Source organism: Arvicanthis niloticus, chromosome 20 (assembly GCF_011762505.2).
Source record: "Arvicanthis niloticus isolate mArvNil1 chromosome 20, mArvNil1.pat.X, whole genome shotgun sequence".
NCBI classification, from domain to species: Eukaryota; Metazoa; Chordata; class Mammalia; order Rodentia; family Muridae; genus Arvicanthis; species Arvicanthis niloticus.
The window spans coordinates 33,502,672-33,523,498 of record NC_047677.1 but is presented as its reverse complement, the minus strand read 5'-3'; the positions used below and the strand labels follow the sequence as shown (position 1 = coordinate 33,523,498).

Genomic DNA, 20,827 nt, shown 5'->3' with positions numbered 1-20,827 from the left:
CTCAAATGCAAGCAAAATGGGAATATTTTCCTGGTTATTCTCTTGGTTTCACCATCTCCCGCAATGGGCCTCTTTGTTAGACAAGAACATTTTGATTTTTCACATGATCAGAATGACTCGATTTAAAAAAATAATAATAATAATCTAACATAATTTTTAGTGCCTAACCACTGATAATGTAAAATATCCTCGGGGAGGAAATAAGTCGACGACTGAACCCCAAATGCTGATACGGGAACACTTCTCCTTGCTCCACATTCATTTCTCCATATTTAAGTTGCAGTGTACTGATAGAAAACATTAATAGCAGGCCGGCAAAGTGTTTCATCAATGCCTGCACGCATCATTTACATTGGTATCTGTTCCAGACTCATATCTAGATTTTATTGCTAGAGCCTTGACATCAAGGTGTCCCCCCAACATCAGTGTTATTTTTTTTTTAGGTCCCGTGGTACTAAGACTAAACAGTTCTGAAGCTCCCTTTGTTCCAAGACCATTTTAGGTGTCTCTAAAAATATGAGTTGACTTTCTGATTCTTTAAAAGTCTTCCTTGATGGTGTCCTTCCACCCTTTCTACACTGGAAGCCTTTTAGTGTGTTATTGTCTTTTCTGCTTTGCTTGTTTGCTGTTGTTTGAAATACACAATGTTAGTTCTGACCTGTGTTTACGTGCATGTCCTTAATAACTGGCATGTCAATTTTCAGATGTTTGACCGCAAAATTTTCTTTCCTGGACATACGGATAGTACCAGAACCAGCCTGTCCGAATTACAAAGCAGTGTCATGTGTCACCAGGCAATGACAGATCTCCAGGGAAAGTTATAGCAACAGAGCCTAGCCTCATAAGTAAGACCATTTGCAAACCCTTGTCAACTCATGAAAGGCATTCCTATCACATCTTTAAAGAAAAACCACAACAGGTTTTGAGCCCTGGGGATTATGAGGGGGGGGAGAATTTGGACAATGTCAGGCTCTTTTTGTGTTTACACGGTTAACCTGAAGACATCTTCTTCAGAAAGTGGATTTTCAGGAGACTTAGCTAAGTTTTATCTGCACATATGTCAGGGGCCTGGATCGATGCTGCTTTCTCCGTCCCTGCCAGCCCTCAGACGTTACAGCATCCAGCAGCAGTCCTGGGACACTCGAGGCCAGAGTCAGGGATGCTGAGTCCATTTCCCTCTCTCTTTTCTTCCTTCCTTCCTCCTCCTTGGAGACTGGACCAGGTGGAGAGAGAAAATGAATGGGTGCGTGTATCTTGGGTCAAGCTTTTGGCTGGCAACAGCTTTGAACTGCAGTTTCATATGGGCAAAAGTGAACAAACAAATAAACTCATAAGGAATAGTGGGAGGCTTTGTCTATATAGAGAAAGGAGTCCTAAACGTGGGTGAAGAGATGAGAGGAAGCCCTGGAGTGTTGGTGGCATTGGTGTAAACTAGAAAGTGTCGAGATGATAAGTTCATAGATATGCATGTTGGTAGATATTAGATTGATGATAGATATACAACAGTTGGTAGATAGATGATAAATAGGTAGATAGGTAGGTAACAGATGTGTGGGTAGGTCAATGATAGTAGCATATGGGGAGAACAGATGATAAATAGATGATGAGAGATATATAGGTATGTTGGCAGATAGATATATGTAGGTGGGTAGAGAGATGGCTCTATGATACATGATAGATAGATAGATCTATGATTAATAAATAAATGACAGATTAGATAGATGATGGATAGATATATAATAGATAAGTGATAGATGGATAGATAGATAGATAGATAGATAGATAGATAGATACATAGATACATAGATACATAGATACATTGATACATAGATACATAGATAGCTGGGTGGATAGATGAATAGATAGATAGATAGATAGATAGATAGATAGATAGATAGAACAAATAGATGATGGATAGATCTATGATTACTAGATAACAGATTATAGATAGATAGATACATAGATAGATACATAGATAGATACATAGATAGATACATAGATAGATACATAGATAGATACATAGATACATAGATACATAGATACATAGATACATAGATACATAGATACATAGATAGCTGGGTGGATAGATGAATAGATAGATAGATAGATAGATAGATAGATAGATAGATAGATAGATAGATAGAACAAATAGATGATGGATAGATCTATGATTACTAGATAACAGATTATAGATAGATAGATACATAGATAGATACATAGATAGATACATAGATACATAGATACATAGATACATAGATAGCTGGGTGGATAGATGAATAGATAGATAGATAGATAGATAGATAGATAGATAGATAGATAGATAGATAAAACAAATAGATGATGGATAGATCTATGATTACTAGATAACAGATGATAGATAGATAGATAGATAGATAGATAGATAGATAGATAGATAGATAGATAGATAGATAGATAGATAGAAGAATATACTAGGACATCTCTCCATGTTTGTCTTCTGAGAAAGTACAGAAGAATAACACTTCTGTGCAACAGCATTCTTATGTGTCAAGCTTTACCTGAAAGTCCTGATGGCTATGAATCAGCACAGCCCAGCACAGCCCAGCACAGCCCAGCACAGCCCAGCACAGCCCAGCACAGCCCAGCACAGCCCAGCACAGCCCAGCACAGCCCAGCACAGCCCAGCACAGCACAGCCCAGCACAGCCCAGCACAGCCCAGCACAGCCCAGCACAGCACAGCCCAGCACAGCCCAGCACAGCCCAGCACAGCCCAGCACAGCCCAGCACAGCCTACTGAACTGATTACTATAACTGTTGCTGTCTTTCTTGAAATCTGGTTCCAGACACTTCTCCAAAAAAAAAAAAAAGAAAATGCTGACTCTCACCAATAATGATCAAAACACAAAGTGGAACCACAATGAGACGTCACTGCACACATGCTAGCACATTGCTGGCAAAAATGGAGGATGGTCCCAGCTGCTACAGAAAGCAATGTGGAGGTTCCTGACAGTGTAAAAAGTAGAACTACCAGATGACCCAGAATCCTACTTTTGATATTTATCCAAAATAACAGAATCCAAATCTCAAAGGCGTCTTATGAACCTTTTCCTGCTTGTACCAGCTACAACATACATTAGCTAAGATAAGAAGACAACTAATCATCCACCAATAAATGGATGGGTAAAGAAAACATGGCAGGCATACACAATCTATTTGCTCTTTAAAAAGAAAAACGCTCTACACCATAGATGAACCTTAAAGACATTATGCCAAGTAAAGTAAACCCATCACGGCAAAACAAACACTCTCCTCCTTAAGTTGCTTTTATCAGGTTTTTTTTTTAATCACAAGAAGAAAGTAACTAAGACATTGCCACAATAAAATAAGCACATTTCACACCTAGCTCTTGACTTGGGAATGTCAGACAAAACGCAACCAATGTCACCTTTTCCAACTAACAAAAATAAATGATACAAATAACAGTGTCCTTTAAGACTTGCACTCTGAGACACAGCAGGGAGGCAGACACTAGCCTGCAGCTTGTCCTCCTTGTTGGTTGTTCAGAACATTAGGTATTATTTTGACACGTTAAAGTTACCAAAAAAGAAAAAAAAAAAAAGCAAATTAAAAATGTTGACCAAAATACAATATGAGATTTTTAAATGCCAAGTTCAGCATCTTGGGTTTGTGGGAGAGTTCATGTCAGTCATTGAGAGGATGGAATCCTAGGTACAGAGACATGGTGGTACCATTTCATTGCCCTGAAGAGGAAGCCAAGGTACAATCCATGACTATGGCCTTCTGGATGTGTTTGTTTTTCTCCAATGTTAAAAGAAAAACAATAATTGCCCCTCAAAATTCTGATCGTTTGAAATAAGTCAAACTTAGAAATTAAATGTATTTTCACAGAGATGGTGCTTAAGAAATGGGGCATGCTGCTTGCACTACAATTTAATTTAATTTAATTTAATTTTATTTTATTTTATTTTATTTTATTTTGGCATTTTTTTTCTGGAAAAAAAAAAAGGAGGAAGGAAACTCCAGAGGACCGTGTGTCCACATGTCACAAATACCTGCACAGGGCTGTTCAGTCCAACTCTGATCATAGTTGCTAAGGCATGGAACTGACCCAGACACTCAGCAGTAGGGGAGATGAAGAAACTGAGCTGTGTATACACAATGGAATTTCATTCACCCAAAAGGAAAGGGGAATTACGTCATTTGCAGAAAAATGGATGAACTGGAGATGGACTTAGCATCATGGTACTAAGAGTTAAGCCAGAATCAGTAAGACAAATACGCTTTCCCTCTATAGGTCCTAGATTTTACATTCATACATAAATCATATATGTATACGTGACATAAAAGGAGATGTGTCACTGTCTAGGGGAATGAAAAAGACCAGGGGTATGATCAAAATGCATTATGTGCTTTCATTAAATGTCCTTATGATGTGCAATACTAAGGATAATGAATATATGCCATTTTTAACAAAAAATAAGAAAATATAGAAGAGGGAAGTTATTGATGGTGTTGCCGGCAGCCAACTCTGATGCTACAATCCTGACCTGCCAAGCAAGATGTGCACACTTGTGCAGTAGCGGTGTGGAGGTGAGCAGGTAACCAACCACTGTGGGCTTGCTTGACAAGAAGGAAGTCATACCTTGTCATGTAAACTTGATCTAAACCCACGGTTTAGAAGGTCACAGGCCCAGGGAGGAGGGGGATGCTATTTCAGCTTGTGTGTCAAATGGACACGTCGTCAAAGTGCCTTCTACGTATTTATGATTATAGTCGTAGATTAGTGTAGCTCTCAGACTTAGTGGCACTCCAAACACACAGGCACGCACACACGCACGCATGCACGCACCCACACACGCACACAATTAATAACAATGATAAAAGTTTTTTTAAAGAAAAAAAAAGGAAAAGGCAAAAGAACGTAAAATGTCATCAAGAAAACAGTTTTTGTGTGCAGGAAATATTTTGATATCACACAATAATATGGAATCCAGTGGAAGCTGACTCAGAGGTCGAGTTACTTTAAACTTCCTGATGTCAAGACATTTCATAACAATGAATTGCTTAAGATTTTAAAGAAAGACCTTGTCTCACAAAGTTCTGATGAACTAGATTCTGGGTAAAGGGGAAGAAGGCATAAGTCAGTGATTGAACACTTCACAACACCCAGATTGCACAATAATAAAGTATTATAAGACATAAAATAGAATAAGCCTATAGAATAAAAATACAAAGAAAACTGGTTAAATGTGGTTGAATTATTAAAGTATCTGACTACATAAAAGTTGCCAAATCTACAGAACAGTGTTTTAAATAATATGATGTGTAAGCACATACCCAAGTCTTTTTGTATTTTTAAATCTACCTTCTGAATTATTTATTGACATAAAGGTCTGTCAGTGGGAGCTAAAAAGAAAAGATATTTAAATTTAGACAGCGTGTCTCAATTCCCTGGGAAAGCAGTGAACTAGCATTTTAATTACTAGCAAATCTAATTTTTCAAACCAGGTGTGAGCCATCAAAAGTCAACCGGCATCTCTACTTAAGCAAGTGTTTTCATGCATATGGTATTTTTAATTTTTTTTAAAAAATGATTTATTATATGTGTGATGTCTGTATGTGCGAGATATGAGTGAGTGTGTGTGTGTGAGAGAGAGCATGTCTGTATTGTTTGAGTGTGTGTATGTACACCTTGTGTGTGAGTGCATTTTTGTATGTGTGTGTGTGTGTATATGCGTGTGTATGTGTGTATGTGTGTGTATGTTGTGTGTGTGCACCTTGTGCATATATGTGAGTGTATTTTTGTATGTGTGCATGCATGTGAGTGCGTGTGTATGTGTGTGGGGGCATGTCTACATATGTTTGAGTGTGTGTGAGAGTGTATTTTTGTATGTGCATGTGTATATGTGCGTGTGTGTATGTGTATGTTGTATGTGTGTGTACACCTTGTGCATATATGTGAGTGTATTTTGTATGTGTGTTCATGTGTGTGTGCCTGTGTATATGTGCATGTGTGTGTGTGTGTGTGTGCATGCGTGTGTGTGCATGTGTGTGCATGTGTGTGTGTGTATGTGTGTGTGTATGTGTGTGTTTCGGTCAGAGGACAATTTTCTGGAGTCAGTTCCATTTACCACGTGTTCTGGGGTTGAATTCAGGGTTACGCATGGAAAGTGTTTTTACCCACTGAGACATTTCTGCGGGCTCATTCCTATGAAACCTTGATAGCATCAGTTTCTAATAAAGAATTCAGACCCAGAAAGCTGTCCGATTTGTACTGCACTTAGGTTATTTTGTTTCAAGTACAAATTCCTAGACTATCAAAGCTACCAACATTTGACTGTAAGGCAGTTACATCCTACCACAGAGCTTCTCAAAATACCCAAGGCCCCTCCTCCACTTCCCCTCCACTGTTAGGGTTAGCCCACATGACATTTTTTGAGCAAAAACTATAATGAGATGAATAGTTCTCTTACTGGAAATGTGTATGTTATATAAACAGTTATTGGAACCATATAATCTATATCGATATTCGCCAGGCCTGTTCCTTCTCAGATTTAATGAAGCTGTCCATTCAGTGAGGTTGTCTTGGACTTACAAGGCTCTGTTTGTCCTCAGAATAATAAGGCCAGGCTCACAAAGACACATGGCAACCGCCAAGATCATAATTACTTTTATATTGATTTAAATCTAGTAAAATATTAACATTTCTTATCTCTTAGAGGACGGTTTGAAAATATACTACTAAAATTGTGAGTTAGGAAAAGGGACTTTTTTTTTTAGTCTGTATTTTGGGCCAAATATCTACCACAAACATTGTAGTGGATGTTTCCAGAATCCTTATGACATTAGAGAGAGCCACTCTGGGACTTATACTTTGATTCTGCTTCTATATTTGGGACGATTGATTTACCTATCTACCATCTAGTTAGTTAAACATGTCATTGTAAGTAATATACATCATTTGAAAATAATGCGATCTGTGCAAACAACTTATAAACACATCCTAATTATAAGTAATAAGTGCACTTTTGTGATGTCTTCAGTTTTGATTAATTAGCTTGTTCTAACACATACCAGGCATTTTAAAGCGTGCTGTATCTTTGACCTGTTTAGCTTTTGCTTCATTTAAAACAAGCGTCTCACCCATTTTACTGTGTTTTAAGATAGAATGTACAATGACCACATGCCTCCCAGAGAAAGATTAAATTACTTCCAGTCGTTTTAAACCGATAGAGAAAAAGCAAACTCACATGAAACCTATCATCCTGAGTTTTGACAACATAGAATTTTCCAGTTCAGGGAATGCACACTCTATCGGAGACACTTCATCCAAACGGGGACAAGGGCAGGAAGGGCCTCGGCGGCAGCAGCTTGCAGCAGAGTCACACTATGGCGCCCTCCTGTGGATGCTTGCTTAAAGCTTCATCTGCCTTCCCTTAGGGAAGATTCCTCTTCCCCTCCCACCTACCCCCATCAGCAAAAAATCAAGGCATTCAGAATTATGGAAATTCTATCTGGTTGAGTCATTCCTTCCATTTGTAACCGGACGTTGAGCTGCTTTTCAAATCCGAAAAGCATTTCCGGTTCTTGGGATTTGCAGATCAACACACAGGAAAGGGAGACGAGGTTTTCATCTTTATGTCTTAATTATTTCATTGAAGTAGGTTTCCCCTTGATTTTAACTTAAATAATTGAACGCTAAAGGGGGCAACCAGAAGACTCAGACCCTGGACTGGAAGATAAATTCTTCAGTAAAGACTTTTTTTTTTTTTTTTTTTTTTTTTTTTTTTTTTTACCAGATTTGTTCAGTGAAAACCGGTTTCTTGTTAGAAGCATAAAGACTATAGATTTGTAATCACAACAGAGAAAGAGCAGTGAAGTTTAATTAGATTATGTATTTATTTATATTTGTTACATGTATGCAAAAGGTGACCATTATATTTTCAAACCATTACATTTTTAGCTCCAGGAGGAAAGTTGCCTTTTTCACCCAGAATAAATCAATGTCATTTATTAGATGTTTGTCTCAAAATAACTGGGTCATTTATATTTCCTCACCCAAACTGATCCTCCTCTTGCTCTCAATGTTCTGGGTATGGAAATGTGACCTGTGGCACAATGAGACAGATTCACACATGTGTACACTCACATGTACCGCAATATCTCTGAGCTCTTCTTGATACAAATTTCTGAATAGATTTCAATCTATGCAGAATTCCCCAGTCGATGAACTCTGCCTATATTTCCTGTTGCATCTTCTCTTTGCCTGTTCCCCAGTGCAGCCTTTTCAAACTTATTAATGCCAAAGACCCCCTACTAACTACTCAAAACTCAAAACTTACCTCCTCCTCCATAGGTGTTAAGAGCCACTAGGAAATGGTTGGGTCCCTCCAGACCATAAAGTTATTTTCATTGATACTTCATAACTGTAGTTTTGCGTCTATGAATTGTAATGTAAACATCTGCTATGCAGATTGTCTTAGGCAACCGCCTGTGGAAGGGGTCAATCGATCCCCGAGGGGTCCCGACCCAGAGGTTGAGAAGCACCGTGGATCTCTTCACAAGGAGAGGGGTTGACTGAAAATAGCTCAAAGAAAAACAAGAAAGTTATCATCCATCCGCAGCATTTGACTTTAAAATACAATGGACTGTTTTGTCTCTTCATGTAAATCTCTTTAAATCTGTCTCTTGCAAATGGAAATGGGAAAACAGGAGATTTTCAAAGTCTAAAATGTCTGTAATTACAGACCATTAGGTAACGGCCGAGCTCATAACCTGAGAGGTAAGTTCAGCTCTGTCTGCAGCCGGAGCCATGATCAAGAGCTCCATGCTAGAAGCGTACGACAAAAATCTTTAAAACAAAAATAGCGTGAGAAAATGTGTGGCGGAGTAGGGGACACTGTCAGCTTTCTTCAGTAAAATAAAATAAAATAAAAATTTTTGAGGGGTTGGGGATTTAGCTCAGTGGTAGAGCGCTTGCCTAGCAAGCGCAAGGCCCTGGGTTCGGTCCTCAGCTCTGAAAAAAAAAATAAATAAGTAAGTAAATAAAATAAAATAACTTTTTAAAAAGCTTAATTAGGAGGAGATTAGAAGCATAATTGAGAAATTCAACCTACACAAAGAGTCACCAAATTAAAAACAAAGATCTCAGAAAAAGGTTAGGGTGGGGGAGGGGCAGAGAGGACATGTTCAATGTATAATACACACTTGTATGAAGATACCGTTATATAACCCAGTGCTGTATATATTGAATATATACGATGAAACAAAATAAATAAATATTAGGCTAAATCATTTTAGTGCTGGGCATCTTTTGCTTTCTGGACTTAAAAATAAAAAATTTTAGGGGCTGGAAAGATGGCGCGGCAGTTAAAAGCACTGACCACTCTTCCAGAGGTCCTGAGTTCAATTCCCAGCACCCATCTGTAATGGAATCTGATGTTCTCTTCTAGTGGGCCTGAAGACAGCTACACTTGTACTCATATAAATAAAATAAATGATTCTTTTAATAAATAAATAATTCTAGAAAAAAATTAGATGTGCCATCAAGAAACAAGGCTGATATCCTGAGTAATTATCAGACCAGACTTAAATCAGACAAAATTGGGTCACAGACGATGTTCCTCAAATAGATCCAAGATGAATGTCATGGCATCCCATATTTCAGGGCGTGCCCTCTCCAGAAAGCTAAGTAGCATCAGAGAGATGGTAACCTTCCTAGACCCCAGGACAGTAATGCAATATCTGTCAGTTTGGACATCGTCACACAAGTGAAATCATCAAGATTGAGTGACTGCGATCCTTATTAAATACAAAGTCTACATTTGCCACCAAGGGACTCCAGGCAAGACAGTCTCAGCAAGCTGCAGGCTCTGATTCTAATCGCCCTTGTCTCCACACCCCACTTCCTGGGCATCCCACTGTCCCAGAGGGGTCCCCTCCAAAAAGCGAAGGCCTTCCTTCCACAGCACGAGATTCAGCTGGGAGTTTTAATGTTGTTTTAGCACTGAAGTCCCTTTGGCGAAAACTTGTTTATTCCCAAATTGTTCTTCTTCTCTCTGCGTTTCCTGTCACGTGAGCTAGAACAGCGTCTGAATGAGCGAGCAAAGGAAAGCAGAAGAGAGAAAAAGAAGGTGTCAGAAGGAAGGCAGAGCTTAGACTTGAGTTGGAACGCAATTTCCCTGAATGTGTGGGAAGTTTGGGGGTTTGAAGCGCAGGGAGGTCCCTGTGCTGGCTGCAAAATCTGGTCATTGGAATGAGTCACGTGGAGCACGATGAAAAAGAAGGTATTGGCACTCTAAACGACACTTCCTGTAGGCAGCTGCTTAACACCCTTAGCTTCTGACTAAAAAATAGTCAGTTAACTACATTTAAGTTGTAATTTGCTGTAACCAGATGTGATTGGCTAAAATAAGTCCTCCTAACATTCCCTCCTCTGGTGATATAGGAATATAAGGCGCTATGGTTTATTATTTTGAAGCTGGGGACGCAGAGGACAGACACTATCTGGTGGTGGAGGCTAGGTATTGTCTCTCAGCATCCTTTGTCTTGCTCTCTTAGCCACAAAAGACTGGTGATAGCCTGGACAGTAAGTGAAACCGAGGTCATGTGACCTAACGGTTTATTTAGTCAACTTTAGGGTGATTTGTTATTGCTGTTTGTGGGGAAGACATGGGACACAGTCTCTAGCAAACCCCAATAATTCCTGTCTCAATCCCCGCCCTGTGTGCGTTACAGACAGATGAGGCTTTTTCCTGGCTTTTAAGTGATTGCTAGAATCTGAACTCAGGCCTGCATGTTTACACAGAAAGCACCCTGACCTTTTGAGCCACAACCCACGTCTCCATAGCTTTTGATATTATTTTACACTTTTTATCAGAGTGTCAGAGTCAAAGCATCAACTGTGTGTTCTCCTCCTTCAAAATACCTTTTTTTTCTGACATACTGGGTTTAACTCAATGGTATTCATTAAACTCTGGCTATGATCTCCTGTGTCCCCCTACCACCATCAAAAAAGGAGAAGTTTTTGTATTACCCTATCGAAAGAATTATTCTAACTTAGGCTATATTACATCTTCACCACTACACTGGAAAATAAATCATGTAGTACTTTAAACCTTCTTACAAATTATATACAGTATTACACTATTAATTTAAATCCAAATCATTTTCAATTTTGGCAATCAGTCTAACTGCAGAGATAATGAACTCTGATCTATAAAACAATAAAGACACAATTTTGATACTTTTACTTACAGCAGTTTATTTTTAGGAGTATGGCAAAACAAATTGTATCATATGTAGCACACAAACAGAGAGAGAGAGAGAGAGAGAGAGAGAGAGAGAGAGAGAGAGAGAGAGAGATGCCCCAGGACCTGTGTTCTCTGGTTGCACTTTCTTATGTTTTTACTTTCTTAATAAGGTGGAATTTGAATTTGGCAACATTTGCTGTCTATATGCAAATGGACATTACTAATTATAAATGGTTTTTGTTTCTCTTCTGCCTTCTAAGTCATTAAGGTAGCCACAGAATATTATGTGTAACACTTTACTAGTAATTAGTTACTCTAGCAATCCTTTCTTTCTTTCTTTCTTTCTTTCTTTCTTTCTTTCTTTCTTTCTTTTGGTTTTTTTTTGTTTTGTTTTGTTTTGTTTTTTGTTTTTCGAGATAGGATTTCTCTGTATAGCCTTGGCTGTCCTGGAACTCACTCTGTAGACCAGGCTGGCCTTGAACTCAGAAATCTGACTGCCTCTGCCTCCCAAGTGCTGGGATTGGCATGCGCCACCACCGCCCAGCCTCTAGCAATCTTTTCTAACAGAGATTCCATGAGAAACAGGGTCCTACAGAAAATCGATAACAATTTTGAATTCTTTGAAGGGTAGTATGTATAAATAGATGGAAATGCATGGGATAGAAGTTAATTCATGACAAGCAGTGGATATTTTGGTTTTGCAAAATCTTGCTTGAGGCTGATATTCATCCCCCTTGAAAATGTACACTGTCTGTTTAGAAAACATCCTACGATCCAGACTATCATCAAATTACAACTGGCTTTCCAGACCAACTCACCTAAATAAATCTATTTGGTAAGTCTAAAAGTAGCCTTAGTTCTTAGGAAAATGACTTCATTTTAAAATTCTGTCTATCATAAGAACACACTGGTCTACATGTAACTGACGGCAATTTAGTTTGTAGATTTTGAGCGTGAGACTGTTATAAAAGGAGTATTTTGAGGAACGTAACTTGGCTCTGGTGCACACAGCATTTTGAAGTGAAAGCCATTAGGGACAGAGAGACTAATTAGGAAGATAAAAAGAGAGGAATTACCAAACACGGCTAGGATGTGGCAATAACTGAAAAGGAAGCGACAACTATTATAACCTAAAGAAAATTTGTTGCCCGAGTTAACAACCACTTGGATGTGGAACTCTATGACAGTGGTTCTCAACTTGAGGTTCATGACCCCACTGGTGTCAAATGATCCTTTCACGGGAATAACCTAAGACAATCAAAAATGCCCAATGTTTACATTATGATTCATACATAACAGTAGCAAAATTACTAGTTATGAAGCGGCAGCAAAATAACTTTATGGTTGGGGTCACCACAACGTAAGGAGCTGTATTAATGGGTCGCAACATCAGGAAGGTTGAGAACCGACGCTCTAGAGCATCAAGACGAATCAAAGTCAGTGCGGTTCTGAGGAAGAGTCCAGAAGAGAAATTACGTAACAACTGTCAACATAATCAGTAAGACTGCATTCTTCATAACACTGAGAAAAGTGGTGATGATGAGTTTAGCGTTAACTGCATCTAAACCTACACATGGAGGTTGCAGCACTTGAACATGATGTCCTGCCTACGATGAGAGCTAGCGGGCTGGAGAAGCACCCGGAAAGGCTATTGATCCCCCCACTGGGTGGCCGAACACTTGCACCAAAACTTCTCATAGCCATCTTTGGGCAGGTTCCTCTTATCGCCCGCTGTGACATCATCACAAAAAGGTGCCAGGTCCACGGTCATACCACAGTGTGACCATATCCTTTGTGACCAGGCTCTGGCCACGCATGAGCAGAGTGAGAGAAAGCAACTCAAAAAAAAAAAAAAAGAAAGAAAGAAAGAAAAAAAAGAAAAGAAATGCATGAAACTAGAAAGAAGACTTGTAGAAAATTCTTCCAAGCATCAGCTGCGTGAAAAGCTAGTCAAGTCTTGCCGTGAGCTAAATGACATTTTAAGAACTCTAAAATATATTTTTGAAGACTTGGGATGAAAAAAAAAAACCGAAGTGCAAATGAAATGCAAACATTTGATTCAATACGTTTTGAATATACCATCTCGACTGTAATTTGGACAGACTCTTGGAATGTTTTAGTTCAACAAGTGAGAAACGATTGTCTTCTGACTTGGATCTCCGTGCAAGACATATTTTGTCATCTGAAAATTGGATTATTAAAAAAAATTTTAGAAATGGAGAAAAAATCAACATATAATAAAAGAGGAAGCAAGAGTAGTATAAATCATCAGAAGTTGTCCTGACAACAAGAACTGAAGTGTGATTTTCCCCAAAACTCCTATGATGGGAAAAGCAGTAAAGCAGTAACGGATGCTCAGAAGAAGACCAGTGTGTAGCCTCCTCCATCCATTTAAAGTCATTAGCAGAGAAGAGTAGCTCACGCGGCAGTACTGAAGAAGCCATTTAAACTTCCTTATGTTTTAGTGAAAAGAATCCTACTATCTACGAGGATCACTTGACATACGTGGTGTGCCCGCACAATGGGGGCATCAGCTCAGAATTGGATAATGGCTGTCATTGACTCAAGAATACGGAACATCTCAAATTGTCCCTCACAAAAAAGAAACCGAACCGAACCTTCACTCTATGGCCCGAATCTGAAGGCAACTCCCTAGTGTCTGCCGATATTTTGCGTCAGTCCCAGAATGCACTGGTAATTACCAATGAGAAGTTCTGAGGCTGAGATGTCCCTGAGTCGCCAGTGATTTAAAACGTCCCTATTAGCCAAGATAGAGGCAAGATGGAATATTTTGTCTATGGAAAATATTTCAATACTGCTGGGTATGATCATGATCTGAAGCTAAAAGCCTGCAGAAATGTAGTATTAGATGCAGACAGGGTCACTGATGTGTTTAATGTAATTCACAGTTTGGTATTTCTAAGATTTATTAGCTTTATAATAATGTAAGTCATCACTGGACCACCAACCAAAGAACACACACCTAGGCCTCCCCACACATATGTAGCAGATGTGCAGCTTGGTCTTCATGTGGGTTCCGAACAACTGGAACAGGGGCTGTCCCAAAAGCTGTTGCCTATAAGTGAGTTATGTTCTTCTAGCTGGGCTGCCTTGTCTGGTCTCAGTGGGAGCAGAAGCACCTAGCCTTGCAGAGACTTGATGTGCCAGGGTGGGGGGGATACCCAGGGGACCCCTACCCACTCAAAGGAGAAGGGGAGGGGTTGGGAGGAAAATTGTGGGAGAGGGTGACCGGGAGAGAGGCAGTGAGTGAAATGTAAAGTGAAAAAGTAAAATAATAATAATAATAATGGACTTTAAGTCCTGAAAAAAACAACAACAATGTAACACATCAATTCTTTCATTGCTCTGTTTACTCAGATTTGTAAATGTTACATACTATGGCTTGAATAAGGGTCTCCCAAGGGTCTAAATGCCAACGTTTTTGTCCCTGGAATGCTATCACTGGGATTTGGTGAGTCCTTCAGGAAGAGAGGTCTGTGGAAGATTCTTCAGCAGGAGGGGAGCTTATGGGAGATTATTAAGTCAGCAACGCCATACCCTTGGTTGGACTTGAGGAATCCCGGTTCCTTTGTCTTTCTACCTTTGCATCCTGGCAAGGGGTGAATAACTCTCCTCTCCCGTGATGAGCCAGCTCACTTTATTACAGGCCTGAAGCAGTGGTGCCACTGGTCAATCATGGACCAGAACCTTCACACCATTGAGCTAAAATAAACAAGCACACACATGCACATGCATGTGCACACATACATGCACACACACACATATACACACACACATGCACACACGCACAAAGGCACACAAACACAACACACACATATGCACACACATATACACATACAACATACACACATAAGCTCACACACATGTATATGTACACATGTGCACACACATTTGCACGCACTCACACATAAACACACATGCACACATACATGCATGTGCACACTCACACAAACACATATATACATTTATAAACACACACGCCACTCACTATGGTGTATAGTTCAATGACAATCTTGTGGTCCTAGCATAGTCTGCTCTGGGTGTTCTTGTCCATGGGTGAGGGAACTCAGAAGAGCAAATGTCACCTTCATGACAGCTGTGATTTGGGTGTCTTGGAAGAGAGGAAAGGCATAAAAGATTGAAAATAAGGGTTTTTGTTTTGTTTTGTTTTTTTGATACAGTCCAAAGCAGCTCTAGAAGGACTTGCTGATCAACTGGTGCAAAAAAGAAGAAAAGGGAGGGATCAAAGAGGCTTCCCGGGGATCAGTTTGACAATTGGATGGATATCAACACTATGATCTGGAGCAATGAGAAGGGCATGCTTAATGGAAGCAAAGCGGGTTGCTTTGTTTTGTATTTTACTCTGCCTTGCCACACCTCCTACAGTGCTTACCCAGAATACACCAGAGTCCACACTGCATTAGACCATAAACACAAGGAGGGCAAGAATGGTCGGCGCCGCACTTATTAAGCACAAGATTTATTTACAGTTGAAATTAAACCCATGTATGGTACCAACTACATACAAGATGCTGTACTAAAACCAAATCGAATCCTGTTAATAAATAAATTCTAATGGGTAAGAACCCAAGTTGAGGATAAAGACACCAGAACTAGAGCTTTTTTTAGTTTTTAGTTTTTTAGTTTTTTAGTTTTTTAGTTTTTTAGTTTTTTAGTTTTTTAGTTTTTTAGTTTTTTAGTTTTTTAGTTTTTTAGTTTTTTAGTTTTTTAGTTTTGTGTCTCTCATTATCCGGGAGCCTTGGAACAACAGTGTAGCCTCTCAGAGCCTCTCATTCGACATTTGAGAATGAGAACGGATACACACCTAAGATTCTCAGAAGGTAATAAATAAATAAATAAATAAATAAAGCAACAAAAATGCATTTGAAATTTTTATCAAGATGTCCAGCATGCCCTGGCACTTAATAAACTCCGGGATGCAGTCGTATTTGGTACCCTGTCTAGTATAAACTCCGGGATGCACTCGTATTTGGTACCCTGTCTAGGACTTCTAATCCCTTCAGCACGGATACCACAAAATCGGTGTAGTGGAAAGTGTGAGGTGAGAGAAGACATATTTTGAGCATAAGGACATGTCTTAAATAATTTCAGGACAAGATAATAGGTTTCTTCACTCTTGCAGCCCTAAGGTGGGGGGGTGTTGGGGGGGGGAGGACCGAAAGGCACTGTGGCAAAAATAGAATGAATTTACCCAATTCTTTACTGCACTGTTTAACCTCTGCTTCTTAATCATATGCACAGCAGGGGAAGAGATGAGCTAAGACAATTCGTGTGTCATGAACAAAGCAGCCGCAGATTTTAGCTCAAAAATCACACTAGGAAAACCACCAGTTGGAAGCAAAGTAATAAGGCCAAATTTATTTTCTTAATTGAGTCTTGAGTTACAAGCAACCCTTTAATTACATTAATCAAGCGGCTTCCTCTCGGCAAATAATGAAGGAACTACATTGTTCGAACTTTTGCTAAATTCATTCCTAAAAATTGCTGGATATTATTCAAACCTATGGAAAATAAGCCCCTTGGTTTATTTTTCTTCTTCTTCTTCATTTTTTTGTGCCTTTATCTTTTCATCGTAGTCATAACAAAAGACAAGCACTCTCTCGCTTCTAGAAACGACTGTAAGTCCCATTTGAAGCATTTAAAACATTTACATTTATGTGTTTTTAAATGTTAGCACTCCTTGACTGGACTAAATTACATTGTTGTTCAAACCTAGCAGTGCACTTTTTCATTAATTTTTCATTGTTCTAATTTTGAAACTTTTGGTGTATTTCCAAGAAAATTAGTTCCACTGACTACATGACTGTCAACCAGGAGGCTGCTTACCTGTGTAAGAGGTGAAAAACCTAAGGCTTTGGGGAGATCAAATGAGTTTTCCCAAAGGTCATGTGACTATCAGATGTCAAAGCTGGGCCTGGACACAGGCCTGCTGGCTTCATCTCTTTGCAAACTCCATGTAAATCTTTTGTTCTGGAATGTTCTATTCTTTCATGTGGTGTTACTTCCCAGGTTGTCCATCTTCCCCCTACCCCCCATCCAACCCGGTTGGCACTCTCTTAACTCACCCTGACTCATGGTGTGTATCACCTGCTAACTAAGTTACCCAGAATCCTTGGCTCTCTTCCCTCCTCTGCCAATGAACAGCTGTGTTTCTAAGATACTCTACACACACTTGGAATAATTATTTCTCTTGTCTTTCTTACCTCGCTGCAAACCCACACACAACGAACTGTGACCTCTTTGCGAGTAAGAACTGTGCTGTTCACTGCTGTGTCCCAGACCTGTGTCACACGGCTGGGAAATGACAGAGTGAATGAGAAACCTTGAGTGAGAGAGGACCTTGCTAGGTAGCCCAAACTAGCCTCAGACTTGCAACCCTCCAGTCTCAAATTCTTCATTGATTGTATTATGGATATATGCATATATCCATTATATATATATATATATATATATATATATATATATATATATGTGTGTGTGTGTGTGTGTGTGTGTGTGTGTGTATACATACATACATTTCAATATATATAGTCATAAATAAATTTGAAAAATACAGAGGTCCTTTTTTTTTTTTTTGAAAAATGAGACAATGTATAGGAACACCTTAAGCAAATGCTTAGAGTTATGCTTAACTTTTGAAGGCACATGGAGCCTGCAGTGATGGGCAAGGGGGATGTTAAAAATTTAAAACCAGTTATTTTAAATAAACCCTGAATTAAAATGTTCACATTTTAACACCATTACAGGAAACGTAAAAATAATCATATTTTATATTTCTGTTATTGACAGTCACACTTTGAAAATGTAATAAAAAATAATATTTTACCGTAAGGACCTTAAGCATATATGTTAAACATTTTCTATTTTCCAGTCTTTAAAAATTATTGTTGCCATATTCTTTACATAGCATACAACCAAGCCTGAGAAATAGAGTGTTGCCTTAGCAACATCACAAGCAGCTCAGAAAACAATTTCTTTGATCAAATGTTTTATAAACAAAACTGGTTCCCAGAGACAGGTGTTGTTTCCCAGATCCTTAGTTCAAAATGAAATAGAATTAGTCTTCTGTAGATGGTAGGCTATGCCTGCAAATCAGCCTTTTGCACAGTAGGAGGCGCCAAAGAGCCAGAGCCACTGTCTTATAAAGAAGGCGCCATCACTTGGCTTTACCACACCTCCACGGCAACCCTTGATCTCCTGGGAGCTCATGTGAAAAAAAAAAACCAAAAACTTACACACACAGCATGAGTCTAAAGGAAGACAACAGAGTTAGATAAGATCAATATATCAAAAATTTAAAAAAACAATAGGAACTTACAATTAATTTACAATTAAGTAAATTGTCTATTTGGAGATTTCCCGTCCCCCTCCCCCCGGATTAATATCTAGTCTTCTGAAAGTGTAGCAACCTTCCAGTGCTATTCCTGTGTATATATAGTCAGTAATTTATTGTCAAAGGCTGCTGGGTGGTGGTAGTGGGGGAAGAGTAACCATATACATGTCAGTAGTTACCAGTATTCAGATTTTTTTTGAATATTTAGTTATCAAGTGGTTTTTTTTATATACTCTATCACCATTCCTGATAAGTATATACATATTAAGTAAAAATAGTCATTGGCCAACGCAGTATTTCTTCTGTTCTCTATAATCAAAGAAATATGTATCAGAAATGAACAGTTCTATACAAACTTCTCAAGAGCAAATCTATCCTGACATTTTTATTTTTTAATTTTCTAAGTTGTTTACTGCCATTCATTTCTTTGGCTTTGGGTCAGATGATGATAAAAAGCTATTTGACAAAGGTCTCCCCCCAGACCCATCCACACCCTCCTTGTTCTCCTCTGTGGCTGTCCGTAACTGGCACATTGCTCCCTGGTCCCTTGCACAAAGAGGGAATGACCCGGAAGCTCTCAACTGCAGCTCTTTCGCACAACATCGTAACTGACCATCCTCATGTTTGTTTCTCCAGCCTTCTAACATCTCTAGCCCTCTGCATTACACCCCACCCTGTGAGGACAGAGATCTTGCTTCTATCCTACCTAATACACGGCAGATGCCCAGATCATATCTAAATACTACACAAGAGGCAAAACTGTGGATAGTACAGTGTAGAACTTACTAGCAGAGTCCCAAAGGACCTAGCAACAGCTGGATTTGACATCAACCTGTATGTGCGAACTGGCTTACACACACACACACACACACACACACACTGAAAGAAAAATAAAAGCAAAAGTGGGAAAAAGTTTGAAGGGGTACAACAGGGCCAGTGAGATGTCTCCATGGTTTAGAGGCAATCATGGGGACTGGAATTTGGATCTTAGAAGCCGCAATGCACAACTCATAAATTCCTCTAACTCCACCTCCAACGGTTCTGATCCCTTCTTCTGGCCTCTTTGGGCTTTGCACTCACACGTGCTTATACACACAGGGAGACGCACACATGCAAACCCAGATAAAAGAAATCTTCAAAATAAAAATGCGGGAGCGGTGGGCCCTGTCCGTTACTGGATGCGCTAAAAACCGCTCCAACACCTCTCAAGTGCGCATGCGTAAGACCTACTGGGCGAAGTCTACAGAATCCAGGCCCACACTCCATGCCTCATGCCAACAATGTTAACCCTTCACTTCTATCAGCCCTACCTTTCACATTTAATAATCATAGCAGAAAATATGATAGTAAATTAAAGCCTCGCTTATCAAAGAGATTCGTCTTGATAGTGCTCTAAGGCCATTGGAGCTTTATAGGGCTCGATGTGCACTCTCTCTTTGGTGATCAAAAGGCGATAACTACATGTGTGGCTCACTGCCATCTAGTTCTGGGTTTTGCTAAAATAACTCATGAGTTTTCCGTTTCTCAGAGAAGCAACTTGGTTCAAGCCTTCCCACCCGCCGCTTCTAACTGGGGTCACGTGGACTACAGTTCGCAGACTATCCGTGAAAAGGGGCGTGCCTTCTGTGCGGGAAGCAATTGTAATCTATCATGGCTGGTACTGGGCCTATGGATTAGCTGTTTACGGTGTCAGACAGTGAATTAAAGCTTTGTTGTAGACCACCTTGCAACACAATTACTTCCCGTTCGCGTCCTATAAATCAGGCTTGGTCTCCGGCAACCTGAAACTTCTACGCAGCACGCCAAAGCATCTAGGTTTTGTATTAATTGTACTGTGTGGTGCAGTACCTGGAACAGTATGCCGTTACTATTGCCCATAGCTTGGAAAATAAATTTCTCTGTCACTAGAACCTATTTAAGGGATAGTCTGTGTTCTCACCCACCCCGCTCCCCCGGTGGAGCTATTTGGTATTTGTGTTGAAATAATAGAAAATGGATCTACATAGAAACACTTCTCATATCTTGTCTCTCTACCAACAACAAACAAGAAAACCATAATTTACAATAAATTATCACTGCAGTTGTTGGTGTAACCAGGTTTGCTTTGTGATCTCACACCTAGGCTTGAGAGATGGCACTTCAGAGAAGGTAATCCGTATAAGGTACCTGTGGAAGTGATGAAATCTGACAGATGCTGGG

General features: G+C 39.5%; 1 protein-coding gene across 4 annotated transcripts in view; it reads left to right on the top strand.

Annotated features, from left to right (window-relative positions):
* Positions 1 to 20,827, top strand: part of Cabcoco1 (ciliary associated calcium binding coiled-coil 1) — a 107,230-nt gene that overhangs the window by 65,186 nt on the left and 21,217 nt on the right. The window contains exon 6 of one of the 4 annotated variants that reach the window (XM_076917071.1): positions 15,456 to 15,897. The exons of the other annotated variants lie outside the window; for them this stretch is intronic. Coding sequence (XP_076773186.1) covers positions 15,456 to 15,572 — 117 coding nt within the window. The 3' untranslated portion in view covers positions 15,573 to 15,897. Of the gene's footprint in view, positions 1 to 15,455; positions 15,898 to 20,827 lie in introns of those variants that run through there. 4 annotated transcript variants of the gene reach the window in all.